Below are 24253 nucleotides of genomic sequence, written 5' to 3'. Positions count from 1 at the left end.
TGTAGATAATGGTAACGCTACTAAAGAACAGGACAGAACTGGAGGAAGGCATAGGTGGGAGAAAGGGGGGAAGAGAAGCTTGTGCATGGGAAGCTTATGTTTTTGCTACCATTTGCCTAATGTGGCTGATTTTTATCTGGAGTTCTCCAACTAGCAAAGCTACTTTTGCTTCATAAATGAGTCTGTTTTACTCTGAGTGTGTCTGGGGAGGTGGGGGGGGAAATGTGAATTTCAAGAAACCATTATGCATGATGTAAGGAAGCAGCTTACAGGAAATTCAGTGTCATCTTTAGTCACAAAATGTCTCCGTACCTCAAAAATAAACAAATACCTCCGGTTTGGGTTTTTTTATTTTTTAGTCATTCTTAGCTGGCACACTTTTTCAGTTGGGTTCATCTTTGCTGCCCCCCCCCCCCTTTTTTTTTTTTTTTTTTTTTTGGAATTACAGGAAATTGAACAACCTCAAAACATTGAGGTATGGACTGAACATGCAGTCTTCCTTTTATGAAGTAAACTAAGGTATTTTGCCTTGGAGCATAAGCCTGAATGAACTCCTCTGGTTCTGAAGAACTTCTAGTGCATTCTTTGTGTCTAGAAAATGATGTTTGAAGCCAGAACATCTGCAGTGAATGGTTGTTCAGACAAACCTTGTGTGAAGAGTTTGACTACTAGAGACCAAAGGTTTTGTGTTGTTTTAGCTTTTCCCCTCAGAGAGCATCATTCTCATTATAAACTTGTCATTAACTGCCAAGGAGGCCTGCCAATTAAGAACCCTCATTAACTTCACTTAAGAATACATAATTTTAAAGGTAAAACCACATAAGAGAGGGAAATGCACCTCTCACGGCTTGCATAGCTCTCTGAAACCTGGTATAAATGGGAGAAAATGAGTCCTCCCCTTGATGAGCAAATACCCTTTCATCTCTACTGCCTCCCTGTCTAAATGGTGTTCAAGTTTTCCTGCAAAGGAAAACATGAAGAGAGTTTGGGTGGAGAGCCAGCAACCCTTCAGTGACCCCTGAAATACTGCTTCACGCTGCAGGAATTATAAACCCTGTTTTGTCTTCTAACATGTCAGTAGTAAATCAATCTCGAGATTATTCCTGAAGCACAGAGGAGATAATGGACCATGAGTGTGTACAGCATGAGCTTAAAATTTATGAGGGATTACTGTGATTTGTAGAGGTATCATAAACGTAACCTGGCTTGCGGGATTTGGGTGGGTGGCTGCTGTTCACTGGGGAGGCCTTCTGCAACTCACCTGGAAAGAGACCTTGGTGGTAACGGGCTGTGATTCTCTTTGGTTTTGTGGTAGATTGTCTCTCTGATTAACCACTGAAGCTCTTTGCAATGCAGTTAGTTGTTCCCACTCCGTACCTCTTCATGGGCTCTAACGCTGGGGGAAAAAAATCATTGGGCCCACGTTGTGGCCTAGCCTTGTGCTGTCTGTCTTCTGTCTGTGCAGGCTCTCCAGAAAATCTTACGTGTGAAGGATGCTTCCCTCCTGTGAAACCCTGGAAAGAGAGGCGCTCTCCAAGTTTTGTGTTCCCATGGCTTTATAAAACAAATTAGTTGAATGCTTTTTTCTGAGAATTTCCTGCATTTATGGTGAAGTTAAGGTTATCAGTGCAGCAGCGGCTTTAGATAATGACTTCTCAAGGCCAGTGACTTCCTAGACTTCAAGGCTCAGGTCAATTGGGAGCGAAAACTGGTCTCACAGTTCAGAAAACAGCAGTTTGGCTGCTTCAACTATGAACGTCAGAGCCGCTGGGGAATTGAACTGTCTTGTCCAAAATGCACAGCACCAGTTTTGGTGTTCAAACTAAAGCATGAGTAAGCTCAGCAGCAGCTATGCGTATTCATGTCACCGTGTTTGCCATAAGCAGGGCAGCAGCACTGTGCCCTTGTCCACAGGATGCCTTAGTGATAACCATTCCCCTGCAGTGTTATGCTGGGCTGGGTGTTTTGGGGAGGCTGATGGCTAACAATGGCAATGAAGGGCTGTATTCGGGGCCTTTCTCTAAGCTGCTTTGCTTGAAAGCCTGTGCGCTGAAAACCTCTTGGCAAGCTTGCCTTCAAGAATTCATTTATAGTATCTGTAATTTTCCTTTTGCCCAGTAAATGTGTGGCAAAGCGATGATGTTCTGTGACACCCCAAAAGTGTATTTTCTTATATGAATCTTTCTTTGAATGCACTTCAATCCTTTCCTGCATCTTCAGTGAGAGACCATGAAGATAACATTATACAGAGACACGAGGTGTGACACTGAGGGTGGGCACACACTACAGCAGAGAGATGGAGGACTCCTAGGATAGTTTGGAGAGAGGTGCCTTTTTTCCCAAGGTTAAACTGCAGCTGATTCTGACAGCGGTAAGCTACAATAAAAGCAAGTTACTCAGCAATAAGGAAATATACTATATAAGTGCAGGTCCATCTTTTGCACAAACATGGTTTATAACATTGTAAATCATCACTAAGGTTAGTGAAGAGGGGAGAACTGAACAAACAACTTTTAGAGAGTCTGTCCTGATAAATACTTATAACACAGCAGTGTAAAACAAAGTCAACACTTGGGGAAATCAAAAGCCTCCAATGAGACCTTGAGTTTACAGGACATTCTGTGCTGTTTAAAAATAATTAAAAAAAAAAAAAAAAAAAGGCCCAGAGCCATGTGCTTGTAAGTAAGCATCAGTCAAAAGCAAAAGGATGTTAAATTTTATAAAAACACTTCCACTGTGTAGGTGTGCCATCTTCATAACAGGTGTTGTGGAGTCTTTTGTTGCTAACACTTAACTTGTCAAGTGATCCTGGAAAAGTTTAAATCGGTCTGTTTGTTTTAGTGTTTATTTAATCTTTGCACCGTGGATGAAGATCTATCACGTTTGTGAACGTGATTTGTGCTTCATGGCACTGAGGAAGCCATTCTCCTTTTGTGTTAGAAAAATCAGGAAGAATCAAGAAGCTGTACTCCATCTAGCAAAGAACAATTTTGTGTAAGGCGATATCGAAGCATCCTTTTCTGAAATAGAATCTGTTGCAATTCCTTTTGGTAACCATCTGCCTCTTGTGGTTCCTTGACAGGTGGTAGCCTGCACTATACAAGCATGCATTTTCTGCTAATGTCTTCTGTTTGGTACTGGAATCCACCTTTTGAGAGGCTGTTTGCTTTCCATCTCATTTCCTACTCTTCTAACAGAGCTCACTGCTCCTTTGTTGATGCATGTGCCTTCTCTTTCTCATGTGCTGTTTTTTCCGGAAAGATAAAATCTTGCTTTTCAAAGACAACCACGGGAAATTCCTGCTGTTACTAATGTTTTTGTCACCTTCAGAGTTCTTGTATTTCATATGGTTATAATGATTGTCAGCTGCCCCAGTCTGTAACTGGCAAGATGATCTTGGATGTGTCTTGGGGAAGCTGCTCCAGATCTTTTCTGTTGTTGAATGTTAGCTGATTTTTTTTTTGTTTTGTTTTGTTTAAAGATCACTTTGTCAAGTCCTGGGCTACATCCTATGTCAGGACCGATGTTTGTTGTGTCCTTGCAAGGCACCATGTTGCAGACTCATTGGAAATAGATAGAGAGGCTTTTGTGAAAGGCTGAAGTCTATTCCTATGTGCCAGGCAGGAACTTGGTATACTTCAGGTGTGATTTGAGTTAAAATTAGCCCCAAATCCTGCCTGGGTCATGTTTGTGGCACGTAAAGACTGCTTTATGCTGCTGTTTTGCCATAGTTAAACAAACTGGATGGCTTGCTGCTGTCCAAGTGTCTTTGCCTTCCCTCCCTGCTCCTAGACACCCTTCCCCGTTCTCAGGGCTGGCTCTGGTCTTTGTTGGAGCGAGCCACTTTAACTCACTAATCTAGCAAAAAAATCCTGTCCAGCTGCCTTTTTTTTTTTTTTCTTGTTTTGGATCAAGAATTAAAATTCATGGAGAGGTCTCACGAGTGAGCTGGTACAGAGAAAGCAATGGCAGCGCAGGGCTGCAAAGCTGCATGAAAGGTTAGGGTGTCCTTGCGAGGAGGTGGTGAGAGCGAGGCTTTAAGGGGTGCTCAGGGATTCCAGGCTACGATTCAGATAACGAAACAAGGCTGCCTTTAAAATGCACCTGCTTACTGTGGTGATCTAGCCTGTGCAGCTTTGTGTCAGGAAGACTTTGGGTATTAAAGTAACGTTATAAAGCGCTGTCAGTGTGTTTTGTTTGGCTTGGCCGAGGAAGACTCCTGCTTAGCTGTGGAAAGTTCTGGAGGATCAGCGTGAGCCTGGCCCAGGTCACCTTTCAGGAATGGAGCACAACAGAGTTCGGTATGCATCCTCCATCCGGTTAAGTCCTTTGCACTGTTTTCTCCTCAGGTGCTGCACTGGGAGCAGTGGGACGAGTCTCGGGGTCTGGGGGCCGTGTGATGTCCGTGCTCAAGCAAATCCTGGAGGGCCAGCATTATCCTGCTGCACTGCAGGCCTGGCCTGTTTGCCTCCTTTCATTTCTGGCCCTGAGGGTGAGACTCCCATGGCAAGTGTGTTTGTTTAGGCTTTGTTTTTTTGCCTGAAAAGGGGGCTCCAGCAAACTGTGTATCTTAAAATCCAGGAGACTTTTGTCTCCAGGAAAGCACAGCGTGCTAACAGCTGACTCCACCAAAGAACTCCAGCACTGGAAGCTAGCTTAAGAAGCAAATGTTTGTCTTGAGCAGAAAAGCTCTTCAGGCAGCAGGGCAATGCTTTTTAATTAAAATAGCTGCTAGCTTGGTCATACGCTCTTAAACACTAGCACAAGGGTTACTCTTTCTGCAGAGCTTTAGGCAGGAATTTTCAAACAGGGGAGTTAAGGATTCGATTCCTATTTAATTAGAGCAATATTTGCTCTCTACCTTCGTTTTCTTTGAAAATCCCAGCCTTAAACTCTGGGCAGACGTGACTTTTCTTTGCTAAGAAGGGAGGATAAACATCAAAAGGCTAATGTTTAACATTTTTATGTAAGATCGTACGCTCTGGTATTTTCTTTTGGAGACTTTCTTTGCTGAACACCAGCTTCCATATTAGAAAGTGTACAGTAACGAGCCTGCTTAGTGCTGGGGGGAAAAAAATACTGCCTTGCTGGAATACTGAGAGGCTTGAAATTTGGTGGCACTCCTGCCTGGTTGCCTTTCCCAGTTGTGCATTGATGGTGGACTTTTGGGTGCTTTTCCAAACTCGTATTAAAAAGCACTGCAGCCTGTTGGGTGCTAGCTGAGATCTGCCCGTGCCAAACTTGGCACGTTGGCCGGTGCTTAGCTGTCACTATCGCGAAATCTCCAAGAGGCAGCCCTCTGAAAGAGGCCGAGAGGGATTATGATTCTTTTTCTTCCTTCACGTTTGAATTGGCAAATACAAAGGGAGAAGGGAGCATGTGGGCAGGTTCCAGAGCTGGCAGCTCGAAGCTTGGGTGTACAAATGATTTGAAGCATCAGATGTGACCAAACTTTATCCTGGATGGTTGGTGTTCTTGTGATGCCTTGTTCCAGCGTTGCGTGGAGCAGGCTGATTTCATAAGCTCCGAATTGACACCGTTTGTGCTTTATCCAGTGTGAACTCTCTACAGGTACACAACCTCCAGTTCGTTGCCTGCTCTTTTCTGTTTCCCCATAGCAAGCCATGATGAGGAGGTAGCTGTAATAAAACACTTCAGGTGTTAACAGCCGAATTGATCCGATGACAGAACGACAGCATCTGATTTAGTCCATGCTACTGCCTCTTCCATTGTGCCTTTGGTGACTTTCCAGCCTGGGAAATGCTCTTTGTGGTCGGATGTGCCAAATAATCTCTTGTGGAGTTGTCTTAAGCTTTCAGTACATCTTGCATGTGTTTGGCTCTCAAACAAAATAGACTAGACCACTCCGAGTCTGGGTTGGTGCATGTGTGCTCTGAGACCAGGCTAATAGCTAACAGTTGTTTTATCTGCAGCTGCCTTGTTTCTGGCAGTTTCTGCCCCTTCCATCATCCTCGGAATGAGGTGATTTGTCTTTGGGTAATTAATAAAGATGCGTTGCTGAGCTAGCTGGAGAATATGAAGCTTTTATTGCAAGGTTTAGCTTCAGTCATTACGTTTTGCCCTGCAGGACTTTCTGCTTGTTAGGGATTTCCCTGGTTTACTGGATTTTCCAGAGGAGCTTAAGAGAAGGGCAGAATGAAGGGTAGCTTGGTGATGTGTGTTTCCTTTTGATTACTTCTCTATCTTGGCGCCGTACCCAGTCATTTCACCAGCCTCTGCCATATTAAACCAGTCTATCATTAGTGCACTCGTCATCTTTCTTGAACACTCTTCTGTTCCTTTGTAATGCTGCCTCTGAGGAGCTCTGTCCGAGTGGCCCTCCCTCCCTCCCCAGTAGTCTGCTGAGTGATTTCAGGCGGTGCTTGGTGGATCAGGGCGTGCATAACTCTCCTAAAGCCCAGAGTTTTGTGTTTGGAGGCTGTAAAATCCCTTGTAAAAGCCCATTAGTTCCAGTACATGCTTCCTAGTGTGGTTATGAAATTAAACTGTTTCCCCCATCATATGAGCCTAAAATAAACACAGATGTTTGCTCACTACAATTGCAGATTGATCTTCAGTTGTGTTCAAACTCTCTATTAACCTCTTACATTTTATATCTTGGATATCATTTGACATTCTTCAAAAGGAAGTAGATCTAGATAAAGACAAAACAGAAAACACCAAAACAAAGAAAATCCCACCTGAATTTTGGGGATGGTTGTTACCTCTTTGCTGCTCTATAGTTGTGTATTTCGGAGGGAATCAAGATGCTGTGAGATCCTTGGGAAGGAATATTTTTTTTTTTCAGCATGCCCCTTGCTATTACAAGAGGAAAAGTACTTGGCTTCAGCCATTTTTTCAGTACTTAAGGAAGACTTTTAGTAAACACATGCAACCGGGGAGACTTTTTGCAAATATAAGCAGCATAGTCCACCATGAACTCCTGTGTGTGCCTGGAGCTGTCCTCGAAGCCGAAAGTAGCAGTCAGGTTCATCGGATTTCCTGCAGGAAGCTGTTGAGATGGTCTCATCAGAGGGGCTGGAATTTGGATGTGATTTGGACATGTGAGATCCCTGTCTGTCAGTATTGCCTGTTGGTTGCTCTGTGCACTCTTGTCTGTGTAAAGACACCACCTCTTCCAGAGAAGTTTGCAGTCCTTTGCTTTGATGATACCTTATGTCAGGAAAGCAAATCACAGCACGTGGCAAAATGTATGAAAGAAAACATTTGATCTTCCTTGCAATAAGTGTTGTATTGTACTTCTATCGTAATGCGTCTGTCTTGGTAATATTTGCTTTGTGAGTCTCTTATGAAATGCTTCCCTTCAGCCGGCCTGCTGGACGCCGACCTCTACCCCAGTTTCAGCCTCTTCATGAAGAGGTGGTGGCTTCGGTGCTGCAAAGCGTGTTGGTAGGCTGAGGCTGTGCCACTGCTCTTTTGCAGCCGTTTGCATTAGTTATTCCTCCTTGTGGTCAGATATCTCATCGGTGATATTTATTTTTGGTGATGAAAGCTGTGGGTTGTGTAGAAGTCCCCACAACCCTTCCAGGGGAGCTGGAGTCTTTCCTCAAGGAGTGTCTAACCCCAGCTTTCAGCAAGAAGCCTGTTTGCTCTTCTATTTCATCTGCCACTTGTTGCATCAAACCGTGTCTGCTGTTGCACTGCCCAGCAACCTCACTTGGTTGAAGCTGTCTGAAGTTCTCTGGCTTCCTCTTGGATAATATAAATATTATTTTGTGAAAGATATTGCTGCCTACTGTTCATCTTTCAGGTCGTTAATTAGATGCTGCAGTGCCTGTATGTATCCATTAACTGTAACTTAGCTTTTTCAAGGGGTAAGAATAATTTTGTGGGTTAAAGATTAATTGAATGTTTTTACAAATGCACAAAACATGTGAAGTATTTTTTCACAGATGCCGTTTTATGAAAAGTCCTGATGGTTCCACACTATCTTCCCTACGCTTTTCCATTTACTAAGGAGCCGTGCAAAACAACTTGAGGAAACTGATGTTTTGACCCCACAGAGCAATGTGCTTCGGGTTACTCAAGCAACACAGGCGTTTTCCTTGCCTTAAAGGAAAGGACTGGACTGAGAAATGCCTTTCCCCAGACAGACGTGGTCTGCCTGCTGGCATCCTGAACGTCTGTGTGGATGGTTAGAGATGGGAAGGAGCAGTATGGTCCCCTGTGCTGGTTAACCTTCTGCTGTAATTAGAATTGGCCATTAACCCAAACACCGTTTCTTATCTCTGAGCCACTCGTTGAGCCTTGATAAGGTGCTGTTCACCTTGTGACTTAGCAGTGCTCTGAAAGAGGAAAAAAGTAAACAGTTCTAATGAGATGAGCTTCCTTCGGCTACACAGATTGCGTTCAAAGACTGTACAACAATCTTTGCAATACTTTGTGAAATAGATCTCCCTTTCCAAAAGATTCTAGCTAAATGTACTGGTTTGTAGTTTCCCGGATGGCCCTTCCATGAGACCGTAAGATCTTTGTGCAGGGCAGTGCTAGTCTGAGACAAGTGGCGTGCTGCTTGTGGGATACTGAGGGGATGGATGGGGGCAGAAAAGATGCCTTGAAACTTGAGGCTGCTCTTCCAGTGAGTCTCTCACAGACTCGAGGCACAGTCTGTGATTCTTGCCGAATTACCTTTCCCTTCTGGTATCACCAAGCTCTTAAGATATTTTGACTTCCAGGTCAGTTTGAGTCCAGTGCTGCGGTGGTCATGATTTTGAGAGAAATGGATGCAGCGATCTCCTCCCAGCTCAGTTCTCAAGGCACAGTAACGCATTTACAGCCTCCATCCTGCTAAATGCTTTTAGTGCATAAATCGTATGTGAGATCCCCTCTCCGGAGGCTTTGGCGTCTGGTACTCCAGCTGTGCATCGGCAGTCTTTACTGCTGGAGAGCTGTTAAGTGGCCAAGAAAACTTTCTCCTTTACGGAAAATACGGTCTGCCAAAGATGAAGACCTCCGACTGAACTGGCAGAAAGTCCTGCCTGCGTTCAGCTGTAGGATCAGTCCGGTTTCCTGTCTTGGAATTGGGTTTTGTGCAAAGAGGAGGTCTTGGAATTGGGGTTTACGCGAAAGGTTCAGTAGGATCAGCGTTTGGATGCATCTGTTGTTGCTTCCCAGCATGGCTGTTTGGGTTTCTTATTTGTCCAGAGCTTAATGCTCCTTTGCTGTAGGATTGCACTCACTTAACGTGCTGCCTTACCTTTTACATCAGCCTTTATTTTTTCTTGTTATCACAGGGGCTCTAGGAGAACAATCTAGCAGTTTCTCATCAGTGAGGACAGGTACAACGACATGAGGGGCCCTGAGCCACTGCATCCTGTGTCTGCCAAAGGAGAATCTCCCGAGCCCCTGGGCTGGCAGGGGGATCAGTCAAAGCAGCCTGTGTGCCTGGGCTACTTTATTCCTTGCAGCTTCTCTGAGGGGGAACATACGGGAAGTAACTAGTTTCATAGTGGGCAGAAAGCACTAAGAGCTGAGGGCTGTTCCCTTTTTCTACTTCTAGTTTTCAATTTTGAAATACCACATGGACCGGCTGTTTACTTTGTACAAGGTCACTCAGAACCTGAGTCGGCATTTTGCTGATTTCCCAGGCTCTGCAAATATCAAGGTCAGGTTAGGCTTTTATTAGTTTCTTGGAGTAATCTGTGCTTCCTTTCTTGTCATGTTCTAGATGCGTGTTCCTACATTCCCATTAAAATACTGTACAACTAGGGTTTTTGAGCTCCAAGTGTTGTGTAAGGGCACACCATCACTGGTTGACGCTGCATTTACGTTTCTTTTAGAAATGCCGTTGAAAGTAGCAAAAGCAGAAGTAAAGAAATACCTATAGAAACTTCTAGCTAAACAGATCAAGAGTTTGCACTTAGAAGTTGAATTTGGGTTCTGTGAATGAAAGACTCAGTTTTTCCTAGCAAGCAGAAAACAAGGTTTCCAAGTAAATTACAAGTAAAATTACAAGTAAATAGACTTGGTTCAGTTACAGTTAAGCCAAGCTGCATCCCTCAAGTAAACCTTCAGAGATTTTTTTTTGTCAGTTTAAAATTAAGGCCTGTTTTATGTCATATACTGGAAGAGCCGTCGGTCTCTGCTGTGGAGAAGCCATTCAGGAAGCTTGCAGGACAGACACCACATTGAAGACCTAGGCTGCTAAAAACAGAAGCATCAAATCTTTTCTTTGCAGCAGCTGTCCAAAATACTCATCTGCTTATGTCATTTGCATAAGGAGTCGAAGCCTTTTCTGAGGGCAAACCAGCCTTTTCAGGGCCCTGACAGCTTGTGGCCATCCTTTAGGCTCACTGAGAAGTAAGTGGTGATGCTCCTTTGAGGGAGGATGTTCTTTGAATCCATTTGTAGATGCATGCACGTTTCTGAAAGTAATTCTTCAGTGCAGTTTTTTCTAATATTGACCCTTAATCCCATTTTATTACCGCCTAAAGATTCAAAAATGCTGTCTGAGGAACCGATGGGTTTCTTAATAATGTGTCTTAATTTCTCTTCTGAAGACTTAGGGCTACAGAATGCATTTCTAAGCCACTCAACTCACACTTCAACAGTGAGAACTCGAGCATTTTCAGTGAACTTGAAATGGCTTTATATTCTTGTCTATTCAGCAGCTCCTTTTTTTCTTTTTTTTTTTTTTTTAAACTAACAAGTGCCTTGGACTTCAGTACTCTGGCATTTGTAGTACTTTAAAAAAAATAAAAAAGTTCCTAAATCATTCAAGACGTGTTACTTATTTTGCCTGAAGGTGATGAGACTGAGTACTTCTGACTGTAATTAGGTTGATACGCTCAGCTTGCCTTATGCTGCTTTTGACTGTTATATCTTTGGCCCAGAACTTAGTCTGGATTTCAGTTATAACTTCAATGGAGAACATGTTTTTTTCATTAAAATATCCAATAGTAAAGTGCACTAGTTAATGGCTCATTTACGCCTCTCTCATATTGAGTTTAATTCCCTTTGTTTTTAAAACAAACTGCATTAAGATGGGGCTGTGTTTGATTCATGATCCCAATTAAAGACAAATATGATTGATCTAGTAGCTCTATATTTTTCCTCTCTTGAGGGGGAGATGTTGATAGACCTAATAAAAGTTTGTTTAGTTTAGGATAGAAGAAATATGGAGTGGCCTAAGACGTGGTTATTACAAGTACATCAGTGATGTCACTTGATGCTGTCCTTTAGAGAAGCGGAGTAAAAGTGATAGGAAAAAATAAATAAGTCCTAAAATTTGATAATACTAGTGACACTTGAAATGGGAAGTTAAATAAATCCAGAGAGCTTGAGAGGGGTAATTTCCACATCTTTGCTTTTCTGCTTTTTTCTTAAAAAAAAAAACAAAAACCACAAACAAACAAACAAAAAAACAACAACAACAACCTTTATACCTTAGGAGTGCTATTCAGTATATCGCAGGGCAAGTGACTTGGAGAAAGGCGTAGCAGTACTGCGTGGTTTGGCAACTGAGAACTGTCCACGCTCTAGGGACACCAAGTTTAAATTGGCTGCAGTCGCAAGAGGGATGTAGGTGCTGCAAGAATGTTTCTGCAAAACACTCATGCTGCGGATGAGCATTCGTCAGTGTACGTTCTTTGATCTGGGTTGGGCCCCCTCCAAGAAAAGAAGGAAAATATCTGGTATAATAAGCAAATAACGTCTTGATTATTTTTCTGAAAGGAAGTCAGTTGTGTTGATGAGTTGCAAGATACGTACGACTGCTAGGAACCAGCCTGAGATAACTGACTCTTTTCTGTTTGGTTACTGATAAGCTAATGGAGTTGTTAATATTGAAAGCTAATGAACAAATGACTTGGACTGTGACAAATGCACGGTTTTGTTTTTTATAATACAGAGAGCTGTTTTGTAGATAGCAATATGAAGTGTTAATTTCCCTCCCACCCCCAACTGTTTCACTAAGTAATCTGGGAAGTGAGGTAATTCTGAAAACTCTGTTGTTGTTACTACTATTAAAACTTTATTTCATTTTTTTTTCAAATGATAAAATCTTGGTTTTGAGGCAGTCTTGCTGTAGGAAGGAACACTTGCACAGGACAAAGTCGGTTGTGCAACTTCTTTCTTACTTCTTTTTTTTATTCTTTTGCCGCAAAGAGAAAAAATCCAGGGCTTACTGGACCAAAGGCTAAGACTTATTTATGTATTTTGAAAACGAAAGGAATCATGGTTTGAGTGTAACAACTAAAGATGGTTATAATGGTATGCGTTTTTACATTTTGGCTGACAATAAATGTTTTAGTTCTCTATATCAGTGGACGGGGAGTGGTGATGCGTGCACTTGTGTCGTAATTTCTAGGCCATTATTAAATGCGGTGGCTATTAAGCAACATCTAATAAGTACTTCTAAATTGGCAATCCTGAATAAACCAGAGCCCAGGAAAATTGGCAGGAAAGATATGGGCCCTGCTCTTGAGTTTCTTATTCTTGGAATAAGAGGAGAATTCCAGACAAATATAAACGTGCACCTGATAAAATAGTTGCAGATGAAGAACGGGAGGATCTTGGTAATAGCAACGCAGTTACTTAAACTGCTCTTGGCCCAAGTCATGGAAAGCTACTGCAATGAGGGAGGTCATGGTGTCAGCTGGAGGGGAAAGGGAAAAAAAAAGTCAAATGCAATCTTACTGTGTGATAAAGAGATCTTTTGGTGCTACGTATATCGCCCTTTTAAGAAGGGTGTTGAAAATATGTTAAAAGGAAATAGGGGGAAAAATAAAGCTTTCAGGGCTAGAGATCTAAATGTAACAAAGCTTCGAAATAGTTTATCAAAAAGAAGATTGTAGATCCTGACCAGTACTGTGTGGTTGTACACGTGTACCCATCTATCAGCCTGGGAAGAAACTAGCTGGTACTTAGCCATTATTTTTTTCTTCGTTGAAGAAACTCGGAATAAGAATGAATACCTTAAAACTTAAGTAAAAAAAAATTTCTTCTGAAGACTAAACAATGCCGTAAGTATTGGCTGAAATAAAATATTGATGCAAGTGGTTGGTTTTCCAGATCTTAATGTCAAATCAAGATGGATGTGGATGAATAAACACTTTAGAAAACACAAATTGCTGAGTTTCTTAGAGCTGAAACTGTGAAATTCTGTGCCCTGTGAAGCTGACCTCAGTAGGTCATACTCAGTGGTTCTTTTCCTTTATACTCTCTGGCGCAGTGTACATTTGTTTTCTTCCCCCCAAGATCTTTGGTCATGAAAGTGTTTTATTGGAGAATAGTCATTTTGTCACAGTGGTGGTTTTGGGCTTTTTTATTAACTTTTTTTTTTTTTTTTTTTTAAAGTTCAGCTCCCTCTTTGTACCCATGTAAGGATGCCAATTGACTTGTGTAATTTGACAGTGGTGCTGTTGGAAGTTCTTAGGCTTGTGCCTTTCTGAGTGTCCTAGAAATCATGGAATCAGAATGGGTTAGGTTGGAAGGGCCCTTAAAGCCCACCAGTTCCAAGCCCCCTGCCATGGGCAGCGACACGTCCCACCAGCTCAGGCTGCTCAAAGCCCCAACCAGCCTGGCTCTGAGCACTTCCAGGGATTGGGAATCCCTTCCCTCACCCTGTTGGCCACAGGTGCAGGACCTTGCAGTTGGCTTTGTTGAACATCATGAGGTTCACACAGACCCAAGTCTCAAGCCGGCCAAGGTCTGAAATCAGAAGTGGCAGTCAATTTGGAGTAGTGTTTTGCTTGGTTATGCTGTCCATGCTAGAATCTTCTTGTATCAGAGTGCCTGAGCTTTTATTAAACTTCTTCTTCCTTTCTCTGTATCAGGCCAGTTTTGCACTGAAGATGTTGACGAGTGTCAGCTCCAGCCCAACGCGTGCCAGAATGGAGGCACCTGCACCAACCACAACGGAGGCTATGCCTGTGTCTGTGTCAATGGCTGGAGCGGGGACGACTGCAGCAAGAACATTGATGACTGCTTCACGGCCTCCTGTGCTAACGGATCTACTTGCATTGATCGAGTGGCTTCTTTTTCATGCATTTGTCCTGAAGGAAAAGCAGGTGAGGATGGAAAGCTTGGGTAGGTCTTGCACTTCATGAAAGATGCATCTTAACTCTGAAGTTCACGCACTTGCTTAAAACCGTTTGTTATTTTACACACTTTGTGACCAACCAGAAGGACAAAAGGAAGCACGTACTGTCCATGAGCAAAGACCTCTTAAACCTCTGTAGCTAGGAACAAAGAAGTATTTGTACTAAGCTGGAAGAAACAAAATAGTACAACTTACGTTGCAAGGAAAGCAGATGCTTTTCAGCCCATAGCAGGGGCTGTATTTGTCTGAGAATTCACGTATCAATGTGACTTGCTCTGTGTCATTCGTGGTAACTGTACTCTAGTAGTCTAGGAGGCAAACTTAGATGTTTGTGAGTGAGAATGAGCTTACTGACATAATGGGAAATATTCTGTTCTAGGGTAGGTTTAAATGTCCCATAACTACTACTGGAAATACGGGTGATCGGTATATTTGATTTAAGTAAGGGTTTTCAGCTTCATGTGCACCTATGTCCTGTGTTTTTAGCTGTCAGAAAAATCATCATTCCTAAGAGAGAAGAGCTAGTTAACTGCTCCCAGGAGGAGATTTTGGCGGTAATAAGTAATTGCAGCACTCCAGAGTGCTGAAGAGACCTCTGAAGTCACGGAGTCTGTATTTAAATGTAATTTTTTTTTATAAGTGTGTGGTCAAATCTCTGTGGTAGTCTATGGGTTGAAGCCTATACGAAACTGTTTAAGTTTCTGGCTGTGGGAGTCTTCATCCTGGTATGTCAAATAGATAATTTGATTACATAATGTGTTCTGGTTGCTGTGTCTCACTTTTTTGAATGGGCTCTTGTCTGCCTCTCTAGGTCTTCTGTGTCACTTGGATGATGCATGTGTTAGCAATCCATGCCAGAAGGGTGCTCTGTGTGATACCAATCCTGTGAATGGACACTACATCTGCACCTGTCCTCAAGGCCATAAGGGAGCAGACTGCACTGAGGATGTGGATGAATGTGCAATGGGTAAGTTCCTTTTTGCATTCTGTGAGTACGCTCACAGTGGGTTGTATTGTTTGCTTTATAAACTAATGGAGGCACAATGATACCCATTTTGTCATAGCTTCTCAGCATAAGTGAGCCTCCTTTCCTGCTCTCCCCCTTCCGTTTCAGTGTCTCTAGAGGAGTTTTAAATACTGTGTGAGACTTGAGGCAAAGAGCTCAGTCAGAGTGGCTGTCCATGTTTGAACTCCTAGCCTCTGGAATATGGAAAGCAGTGAGATGAGGGACTTGACCACTTTTTTATTGTGCAGTGCTGTGTGAGGAGTGTGCACAAACAGATGCGATAATTAAGCTGACACTTAAAACTGTGGAATAAAACAGAAGTACCTTGGTTTGCGTGGGGGCTATTGCAGCTTCCTCTTGGTAGAGAGATACAAAGCCTCTTTGACAGCTGGAATAGGGCTGGATCTTTTGAGTTCCTTCTGAGACTGGTGATTGCGTGGGCTCTTAAAGCTTTAATTCTCTGATGACATCCTACAGTGTTGCTCGGGGGATCAGTTGGGCTTTCACAGACTTGCTGATAGTTTTCTGTGTGCTAGTTCCTGCTACTAGAGTGTACCACATGAAGCTGGTACCTAACCAGCACGGAACTGTTAGAAAGCACTTTGAATTTCACTCCTTAGTCTGCCTTGGACTTCTGGACTTTTTTTTTTGGACCTGCCCTTTTGAAAACACAAGAAGGACTAGTTTGGTTGTTTTGTGGCTGTGGCAGCATCTCGACAGCCTCAGGAGTGAAGTACGAGATGACCTAGAGATAAAGCCTTCAGAGCATCAGTAACTCTAATCCTTGCCACTCAGTGCTCTGTTCTTAATAGCTGCTATTAGTAACATGGACCTGAGTTGCTCCTGTGGTCCACTGGTGATGGTGGTAATATTTCTTTTTGCCTCTGACAGGCAAGTAAGTGCTACATGGTTTTCTTCAGCCACAGTATCCTTTCCCAGTGGGATCAACAGTCCTTCCCTCTCTATTGCTTGTCAGTAAGGAATGACCACTGGAAAAGACCGTGACTAATAAGGGATTCTGTGGCTTTCCTGGTCAGAGGAAATGTTTTGCCAGACACACTTATCTTTCTTGCAGCAAATAGCAATCCGTGTGAACATGCTGGGAAGTGCGTAAACACAGAAGGCTCTTTCCACTGTGAGTGTTTGAAGGGCTACACAGGACCTCGCTGTGAAATGGACATCAACGAATGCCATTCAAATCCGTGCCAAAACGATGCCACCTGTCTGGATAAAATCGGAGGATTCACGTGTCTATGTATGCCAGGTGAGGGGAGCTTCTGACAAGGCTGGGACTTCCAGCACAGGTGGAAAAAAAAACTCAGCAGGTGCAGTACAGGAAAGGTTGCCAGCTCTGCTGGGGTGGAACACCAAATTGCAACGGGGTGAGGCTAAATGAAGCACAGAGAACTTTCTGTGGTGGCACCAGCCAGGTGGAATTGGCATTTGTGTGGGGCGGTAGAAAGCAATTAGAGGACAGAGAGAAACTGATCTCTGTATCAGTGAAGGAAGTCAGTCCACCAGCTACTATACCCCGTGCAACACACGTGTAGAAACTTCTGTTTGCATAAGCAAATCAGGTGCAGACTTTTGGAGCCACTGTGTTTTCTGATACATATACATTCTGGATAAAAGTGTTCAGGTGTTTTTTCTGCTTAAAATACCTCAAATGATGCAAGTTCTCTTTGACCTGAGAAGCTAACTAAAAAAGTTAGTCAGTCGAAGTTGTGCTTGTCCAATATTAACATGTCCAGCATACCAATGACCTATGTAGTCTGCTATTTTGCTTTCTGAAAGAAAGTGGTAAAAAAAAAAAAAAAAGAGGGTGTACGTTGCCAGTTGGACAGTTGTATATAGTATTATGAAAGAATTGTGACCCCTGCAGGTGATTAGTTAATACCATGAAAACTAGAATGAATTTTGATTAATATCAAATCTCTTCTGAAAGGTAGAACCAAATATTTCACTCCTCTTAGCATTTTTCTTTTATTTGTCACAAACGTGAGGGTTTTTTAGCTGTCTGCTGAGATTTTCTTTACTTTTTACCTTATATTGTTGTACACCCACATACATTGATATCTACCAAAGCGGTGAAACATAATCTTATCTAATGCAAGAAAACATTAGCTGTGAATTCGGCACAACCTTCTCCTGTTACCACTGATTAAGTAAGCACATTCAGCCCCTGTAGAAAAGCACACAATCAGCACCCGTTTTCAACTTCTGGTGAAAATGTACAAGAAAACGTACCTCTTACCTCATAGGTTCTGCCCAAACTGCAAACTGTACTGCAGTGAAACTAGGATTGGACTTTCACCACTGATATAAGAGGCAGCTTTACTCTCAGGGATGCTTTCTAAGGCCTTCAGTCACTTTCTTTTCCTTAAAAAACAGGTTTTAAAGGTGTTCACTGTGAAGAAGATATTGATGAGTGTCTAAGTAACCCATGTGTGAATAATGGAGAATGTCTCGATAAAGTCAACCGGTTCCTCTGTGTCTGTCCTCCTGGTGAGTACTTATTTCTGGAAGCTTTTTTTTGCTTCACCTTACCAAGAACTTGATAGGTAACCAGTGAGAGAGTGTGTGCTGTGTGTTTCGTGGGAGTTTCTGTAGCCTTAGTTGAGTATGAGTTAGTTGCATAATTCTAAACGCGTTTTAAAAATCAGAGCCTCTGCATGCGTTTTGATTTATTTTTTTTTGAGGTTTTCAAACAGAAACAGGTTTTCCATCAGTATAGCTTGTGGTGCTTGCATGAAGAGGGAGGGTGGACTGGGTCTCCACTTCAGGGAAAATTAAAAAGGATAAGTGCTGAGCTGAGGGGGTCAGCATGAACTATAAACATCATTGTCTTCCTGTTGGCTCCCAAAGTTTTGAGATCAGAGTATACTTGACAAAAGCTTGTTCTGCAACCCTTTTTACTCAATAATGACTTTCTGGCCCATATCCCACTCTTCCTTTGTTCCCTTCCTCCAAAAAACATTCCTGGAGTTCTTGATTTTTTTTTCCTATTACATCTTGAAGTGCCCAAGGATCTGCATCATGTGACAGAACCTATTGATAGTTGGATTATTTCAAGAAATGTATGTAAAGATACAGCACTGCTTTGTACCACCTTCTCTGCTGCTGTAGTAACTCCAGTCTGAAGGCTGTAGTAAAGCGTGTGTTATTGTTTTAAGTTAATGGTGTTGATTACTGGAGGAAGGTGTTTCTTGGTGGCCTCTCAGTTTTAAAGGCAGGCATGCTGGTCAGCAGTGGACAGCACTGCTGTTCCATTTGCTTTGCTTCTGTTTGACGTGGCCATCTCAGTTTTCAAGCTGAGGCTTCTTTGACCTGGAGGATAGGAACTATGTTTAGGCTGGTGGTTTGGATGAGGAACCAATCCACCCAGGGTGTGGTGTGTGTGCTTAGTGATGCAACTGAGTTTAGATTTACTGGGTTTATATTTATGTGGTTTCAAGGATTTGCTAATAAATATTTTCTCACAGTGCAACTATAGATTAAAAGCTTCAAATTGCCTCTGGATTTTCACCGTCTCTCTGCCTTTCAGGATTCAGTGGTGCTGTGTGTCAGATTGATATAGATGACTGCTCCAGCACGCCCTGTCTCAATGGAGCCAAATGCATTGACCATCCCAATGGCTACGAGTGCCAGTGTGCCACAGGTTAGTCTTGTGTTTGGAGCCCCTGGAATGGAAGTTGCATTAACCTAAATACATGAAGGGGGTGGTAAAACAAGTGTCAGTGTTATTACTTTCTCTGAAATACTTATTGTTTGTTATAAAGCTTCCTCTGCTCCTTTGCAGCAGAGAACAGCATTTAAGTATGGAAACCGTTTTACTTGTGATAATGAGTTCACAGTTGATGGGATTTCTGGCCTCCCTCTTTCAGCCCCGTCACTTGCTTCCCATAGAAGGTGACAGCTTCTTCTATGGTACTATGGAATCTCCAAATGCAAAAACAGCATTGTGAAGCCTTTTATCTGGCTTTCCTTTCTTTGTTCAAAGTCAGATTTTATAGTACGGAGCTGAAGAACAAGAGATGAACAGAGCAGTACCATTGTGTATTTTGATTTCTGTTGCTTCAGGCTATTTCATATCAAAAGTGGAAAACTGCAATGCAGTAAAAATTGTGCCCACCAGAAGTACCACCAGCACACAGCAGCTACCTGCAAGAATGTTATTTAAATGATTTCTCAGGCATCATACTTAAACTTTGACAGATCTGTGGATGGAACTGAGGCTTTTTGAGTGCACTAAATTCCTTTACTGCTTGGTCAATTGCACACTTAAAAGTGTCAGATTTAATTGTGGGGCTTTGTCTTTGAACCTCTAGGAGTGATATAGGTATATCTTTATCTTTAATTTTTACATTTAGTCAAATAAGAGGGTGTAGGCAGTTCAAAGCTGTTAACACTTTAATTCTCAGTAAGGACCAACTCTTGGTTGCTTTCAGTTAATGGTGCCTGGGGTTGCTCATGGTACACATAGAGACTGACCAGATGTGGAAGGTGCTGGCTTTAGCTCTTCCATTATGGAGGAGGCTGAAAGCCCCTGGAGCTGCCTCTATCCTGGAAATGTACTGCTAGGTCAGTTAGATATATGTGCACATTTTCTCATTTTGAATCGTTACAGTAATCAAATTGTTAAGGCACATTCATTTGACTTCACTAACGTATTCTGCACTGTACAGAATACAGTTGAGATTAGCCTAAAAATTTCTCCACACTCTTATCACACACAGCCTCTCTCCTTTATCCAAAGTACCTGAAGAAACAACTTGTTGGAAGTAGGGGAGTGAAGTACTTCTAATCAGGAGAGGAATAACTAGTGTCAGAATTTTTCCTTTCCATTACTGAATTACAGAATAAGTTGTCACTTGCAAAAAGAAGCAGCAGCTGAAATGTTTTCCAAACTTGGAAACTATCTTAGAAAGTCTTTTTCAAGGTAGCATGTGGTCTGGTTGCTTTCATTCCCTAAGAATGCAGAGTTGTGCCATTAAGCCATTGCAGAGCTTATTGCAGAGTTTGGGGTCGTGTCTAGGAGCACAGTATGGAGAGCTGTGCCTTGAAAGGCATGTTCTGAATTCAGGCATTAAACTACTGGGAACCAGCTCAGTACAGAAATGCTATGTTTACCGGCTGAGAAGCAAAGACTACTACTACCAGAAAGGCACATGGTGTATGGAACGCTTTTTTTCTTTCCCTTTTGAGGAATTCTTATGTTCTGTGTTCAGGGTTTTTTTTCTAATCTAACTCTGCAAAGAAGGAAATCCTACATCATTAAGGTGTGTTCAGTTAAGAGGTTGAGATTTATACCTGATCTTGAAGTGGTTTAGCTGAGCTACAGTAGGATGCAAGGTGGTAATTTTTTTTTTTAACAAATGTATATAAACATCATATTTAATAATTACATTTTTCTTTAAGACTGCAATATGGAATTCATCTTTGGGGCAGGTCAGTTTCTGGAAAGTAACGTTTGAATATGTTCTTGCTCTATTAATCTCATAATATGAGTGATGTATGTTCCCTGAGTAGTATTCACCAGCTGCAGAACTGATTGAAAACTGCAAAATGTTTGGCCAAATGCTGTACAGATAGCTCTATTTACTGCTTGCTTTTTGTCTTTTCTTTCCCTTCTGGCATTATTCCACTTCTCCTTCCCGGTGGTAGATCATGGCTTTTCTTTTCTTGAGTTGTCTTAGGTCTTTCATCCTTTCTTTCCCTCTTCCCTCTTTTTTTTTTTGCCACTGTTCGTTCTCTTTTCGGTTTGGTTTTCTTCCTTCCCTAACATCTTTTTATATCCATCTCTCTAACTAGCTTCCCTTCCCTCTCCCTACCTACTTCCACACCCATTCATCCATGCATACGTTCGCAGAACTTGGAAATGTTAGCCGTCACCTGGTATGTTTGACCAGAGAACTAGCCACAAACCTGTATGAAAAATGGGGAGCCTGTTATCCAGTTGTTATACTCAGGTGAGAATCACTCTTCAGCTGTTGAAATTGCCTGCAGCTTGGTTTGTATCCGTCTCCAGTTAATGTCCGAAATTTGAAGTTTTACCTTTCTTATCTCCAATTGCTGGAAGGCAGCATGAGCTGGGGCTCAAAAACCTCATCTGTGAAAGCCATTTATTTTAAATTGTCCCTTTCATATAGCTCTGCTCCACTGTGGAAAACAGGGCTCTTGAGGGAGTCGTTTGCTGTTCTTATCTTCCTGAACGTCCCCCCCCCCCTTTTTTTTTCCATCTGGTGAATAGATTCTGTCTTCTGTTGCTCAGGATGTTTCCCAGCTGAAGCAGAATGAAACAGGCCAAATTGCTGCTTGTTTCATTGTTCCAAACTGAAGAGATTGCATGCAGTCTTTCATAAATTTGCAGTTGGTGTTTGACTGGAAATACTGAAAGGTTTCCCAACGAGAGGGCCAATAGACTTACTAAGCAGAGCTGCTGAAGCTGCGACATTGAGCCAGGGGAGTTCCCCTGGGAAGGTTTCTGCAGCCTCTTTGCAGTAATTTCACATAGCAAAAAAAAAAAGTCAAATCCCCTGGTATTGTGTAGAGGAAATAACAACAGTAGAGTGCCTTCAGATAGTCTATATTGATGCATGTAAATATTTTGTGGAGATGTACGTGTTTGCTCTCATTAATACTGTACTGAATATATGGAAGATATGCTTGAGATGCCAGGATTCTCCATGCAAGGTGTTCTGCACTGCTGTGAGCAGTGAAGAGAGTTGTCTTCCAGGGCTGGAAAATGGACAGCAATTGAGGTGCCCAGTTACCCTTGGTGCTTTGTCTGCCAGTTTCATATATATATGTGGATATATATATGACACTTCCTCTATTTGCATTATATTCACTGCAGCATTGTACCAGTTAACCTCTTTAATTACTCTAATTGATAATTTTTCCTTAGGTTTTACTGGCACTTTGTGTGCGGAGAACATCAACAACTGCGATCCTGATCCTTGCCACCATGGTGAATGTCAAGATGGGATTGATTCATACACGTGCATATGCAATCCTGGCTACATGGGGGCCATCTGCAGTGAGCAGATAGATGAATGCCACAGCAATCCTTGCCTCCATCAAGGGCGCTGCATTGATTTGGTGAATGGCTACCAGTGCAACTGTTTGCTGGGCACTTCAGGTACATAAAGCACAAGTGGGAGGCTTGGATTCTAGCAGAATTCAAGATTTAATTATTTCTTGTGTGCTAAAATTGCATATAGAATAAGCTTATGATAAGAGCGTAAAGCTAGTGTCTTCACATTAATTTTGGTTACTGCATTTTCCTGTGTTTGTGTGGATTGTCTAACCCTCACTGGTACTGCAAGTGGTTTTGGAAGAATTTTTACCCCAAAATTCAAGTGTGCAGGTATACCTGGTATGATAAAAAATAGGCATGATTTTCAAAATGGCTTATTCTTACGTTTAAACATTTAGTGCAAGTTCAGGGTCATAGTCATCACCCAGTGACTCGAGTGACATTACCTGGCCTCCCAGTGTTTCTGCATCCTTCCATGTTAATATTGTTAGTGTTACTTTCTAGTAGGTGGGATTCTTAATTAGCCATTTCCAAGGGCTAATTCTGTTGTCCATCTTGAAAGATTTGGACTCCTTATTCTTGTAACATTTTTCTTCTTCCAGGAGTGAACTGTGAAAACAACTTTGATGACTGTGCAAGTAACCCATGCATTCACGGGGACTGTATCGATGGCATTAATCGCTACAATTGTGCTTGCAAACCTGGATATACAGGTAAAGTCATCTACCTGATAGCTCTGAGTTGTTTTGAAGGTAGGTAGACTGATAGCGAAGGAATCTGCTCTTTGCATGCTGGCTGCAAGGGGTTCAGGTAGTATCACAGCACAGTGAACCTTAATCTTTGAATCTCAGTGTTTTACCTTATAGCAAGTTACACCAAGCATAGAAATGGCCTAATCTGTGTTGTGAAATGCCACTCCTGTTAGCTAATTACATCCAATTCATGGTTCTTGGTTTTATAACAAATACGACCATGTGACCTCAGTATATTATTTACAGGTTCTTTATAGGGACAAAGAGATGATGAACAATATAGACAGGTGTTTGATTAAACAGTACCTTGGGCATTGACCACAAATAGTATTTCTCTTTCTGCAAAAGCAAAATGTGAACTCAGTGTTTTAATGAGCTGCTCTCCACTCTGAAGTTTCCAATTGAATAACCCGCTTTTTGCACTATTTCTGTTTCATAATGTGATCTCTTCTGCTTCCTCTTTAAGTTATGTACTATGGTAAAAGCAAGGCTGAAAAAAGCAGCTTTTATTTGCCTTTAGATCTGTGTTCAGAACTTAGATCTACATCAGGACTAGTTCTGATGACTAAAGCACATCTCAACACTGTTTATAATGGACTTAATGTGTTTTGAGCCATGTTAGGATAATATGCTCATAAAATAATTGTCGTAAGGCAGTTGGTACTGTTTATAACAGTTTTCTCATCACGTTTGTTACTGTTTATTACTGAGTGATTCTAATTAAAATTAATCTGAAATGCATTAGAAACAGTGCTAAGAGGTTTCATGTGTCTTGTGCATTTCTCTTGGCATCTTTCTAATCTTCTGAAGCTCCTTTCTTCTATTGACTCTGTCATGGTGATACTCTTCAGTCCCTAGAGCAGGAACACGATCCTGATCATTCTTGACTTTGTTTTCGATGTTGTTGGCATACCACATTTATTATCCTACTCGCCTTCTTACTTATGCTGCTAAAATAATTCAGTAATATGGTGAATCGACCTGTTCTAGTACTTAAAGAGCTGGTCTGCATGGGGCCTCCTTACTTTGTCCTTTCCTCATGTTAAACATGCTTTTCAGCTTCAATACTTATTTTGTTTAGCTTTTCAGCCTCACAAGACTTCAGGGTCACTACTTTAGGGATCTTGTACTCCTGGCACACACAGTAAAGAGAGGCAGGCAAAACAGGATATGGTATTCTTTAGAGTTCCTTTTACGCAATAAACCACAAGAACTATATTTACTGCAGACAGCATGGCAGTATTGGTTGTTCAGAGGGTAGGCGATTTCAGCACAGAAGACCAGGGCTTTGATAAGTGGAGCTCAAGAGGTTTGTTCCAAGCATGATACAACGGAGTGATTTGGGGCCTTCTAATGAATATTAATTAGTGATTTTTAATGCAACTCAGATTCTT

General features: G+C 42.0%; 1 protein-coding gene across 1 annotated transcript in view; it reads left to right on the top strand.

Annotated features, from left to right (window-relative positions):
• Positions 1–24253, top strand: part of NOTCH2 (notch receptor 2) — an 84825-nt gene that overhangs the window by 26396 nt on the left and 34176 nt on the right. Inside the window, exons 6-12 of the mRNA XM_084291120.1 lie at positions 13797–14030; positions 14874–15029; positions 16144–16332; positions 17460–17573; positions 18613–18726; positions 21976–22209; positions 22710–22820. Of these exons, the coding sequence (XP_084147246.1) occupies positions 13797–14030; positions 14874–15029; positions 16144–16332; positions 17460–17573; positions 18613–18726; positions 21976–22209; positions 22710–22820 (1152 nt within the window). The remainder of the gene's footprint in view (positions 1–13796; positions 14031–14873; positions 15030–16143; positions 16333–17459; positions 17574–18612; positions 18727–21975; positions 22210–22709; positions 22821–24253) is intronic.

Source organism: Netta rufina (genome assembly GCF_964035555.1).
Source record: "Netta rufina genome assembly, chromosome: 8".
NCBI classification, from domain to species: Eukaryota; Metazoa; Chordata; class Aves; order Anseriformes; family Anatidae; genus Netta; species Netta rufina.
This window is presented reverse-complemented; position numbering and strand designations above follow the sequence as displayed.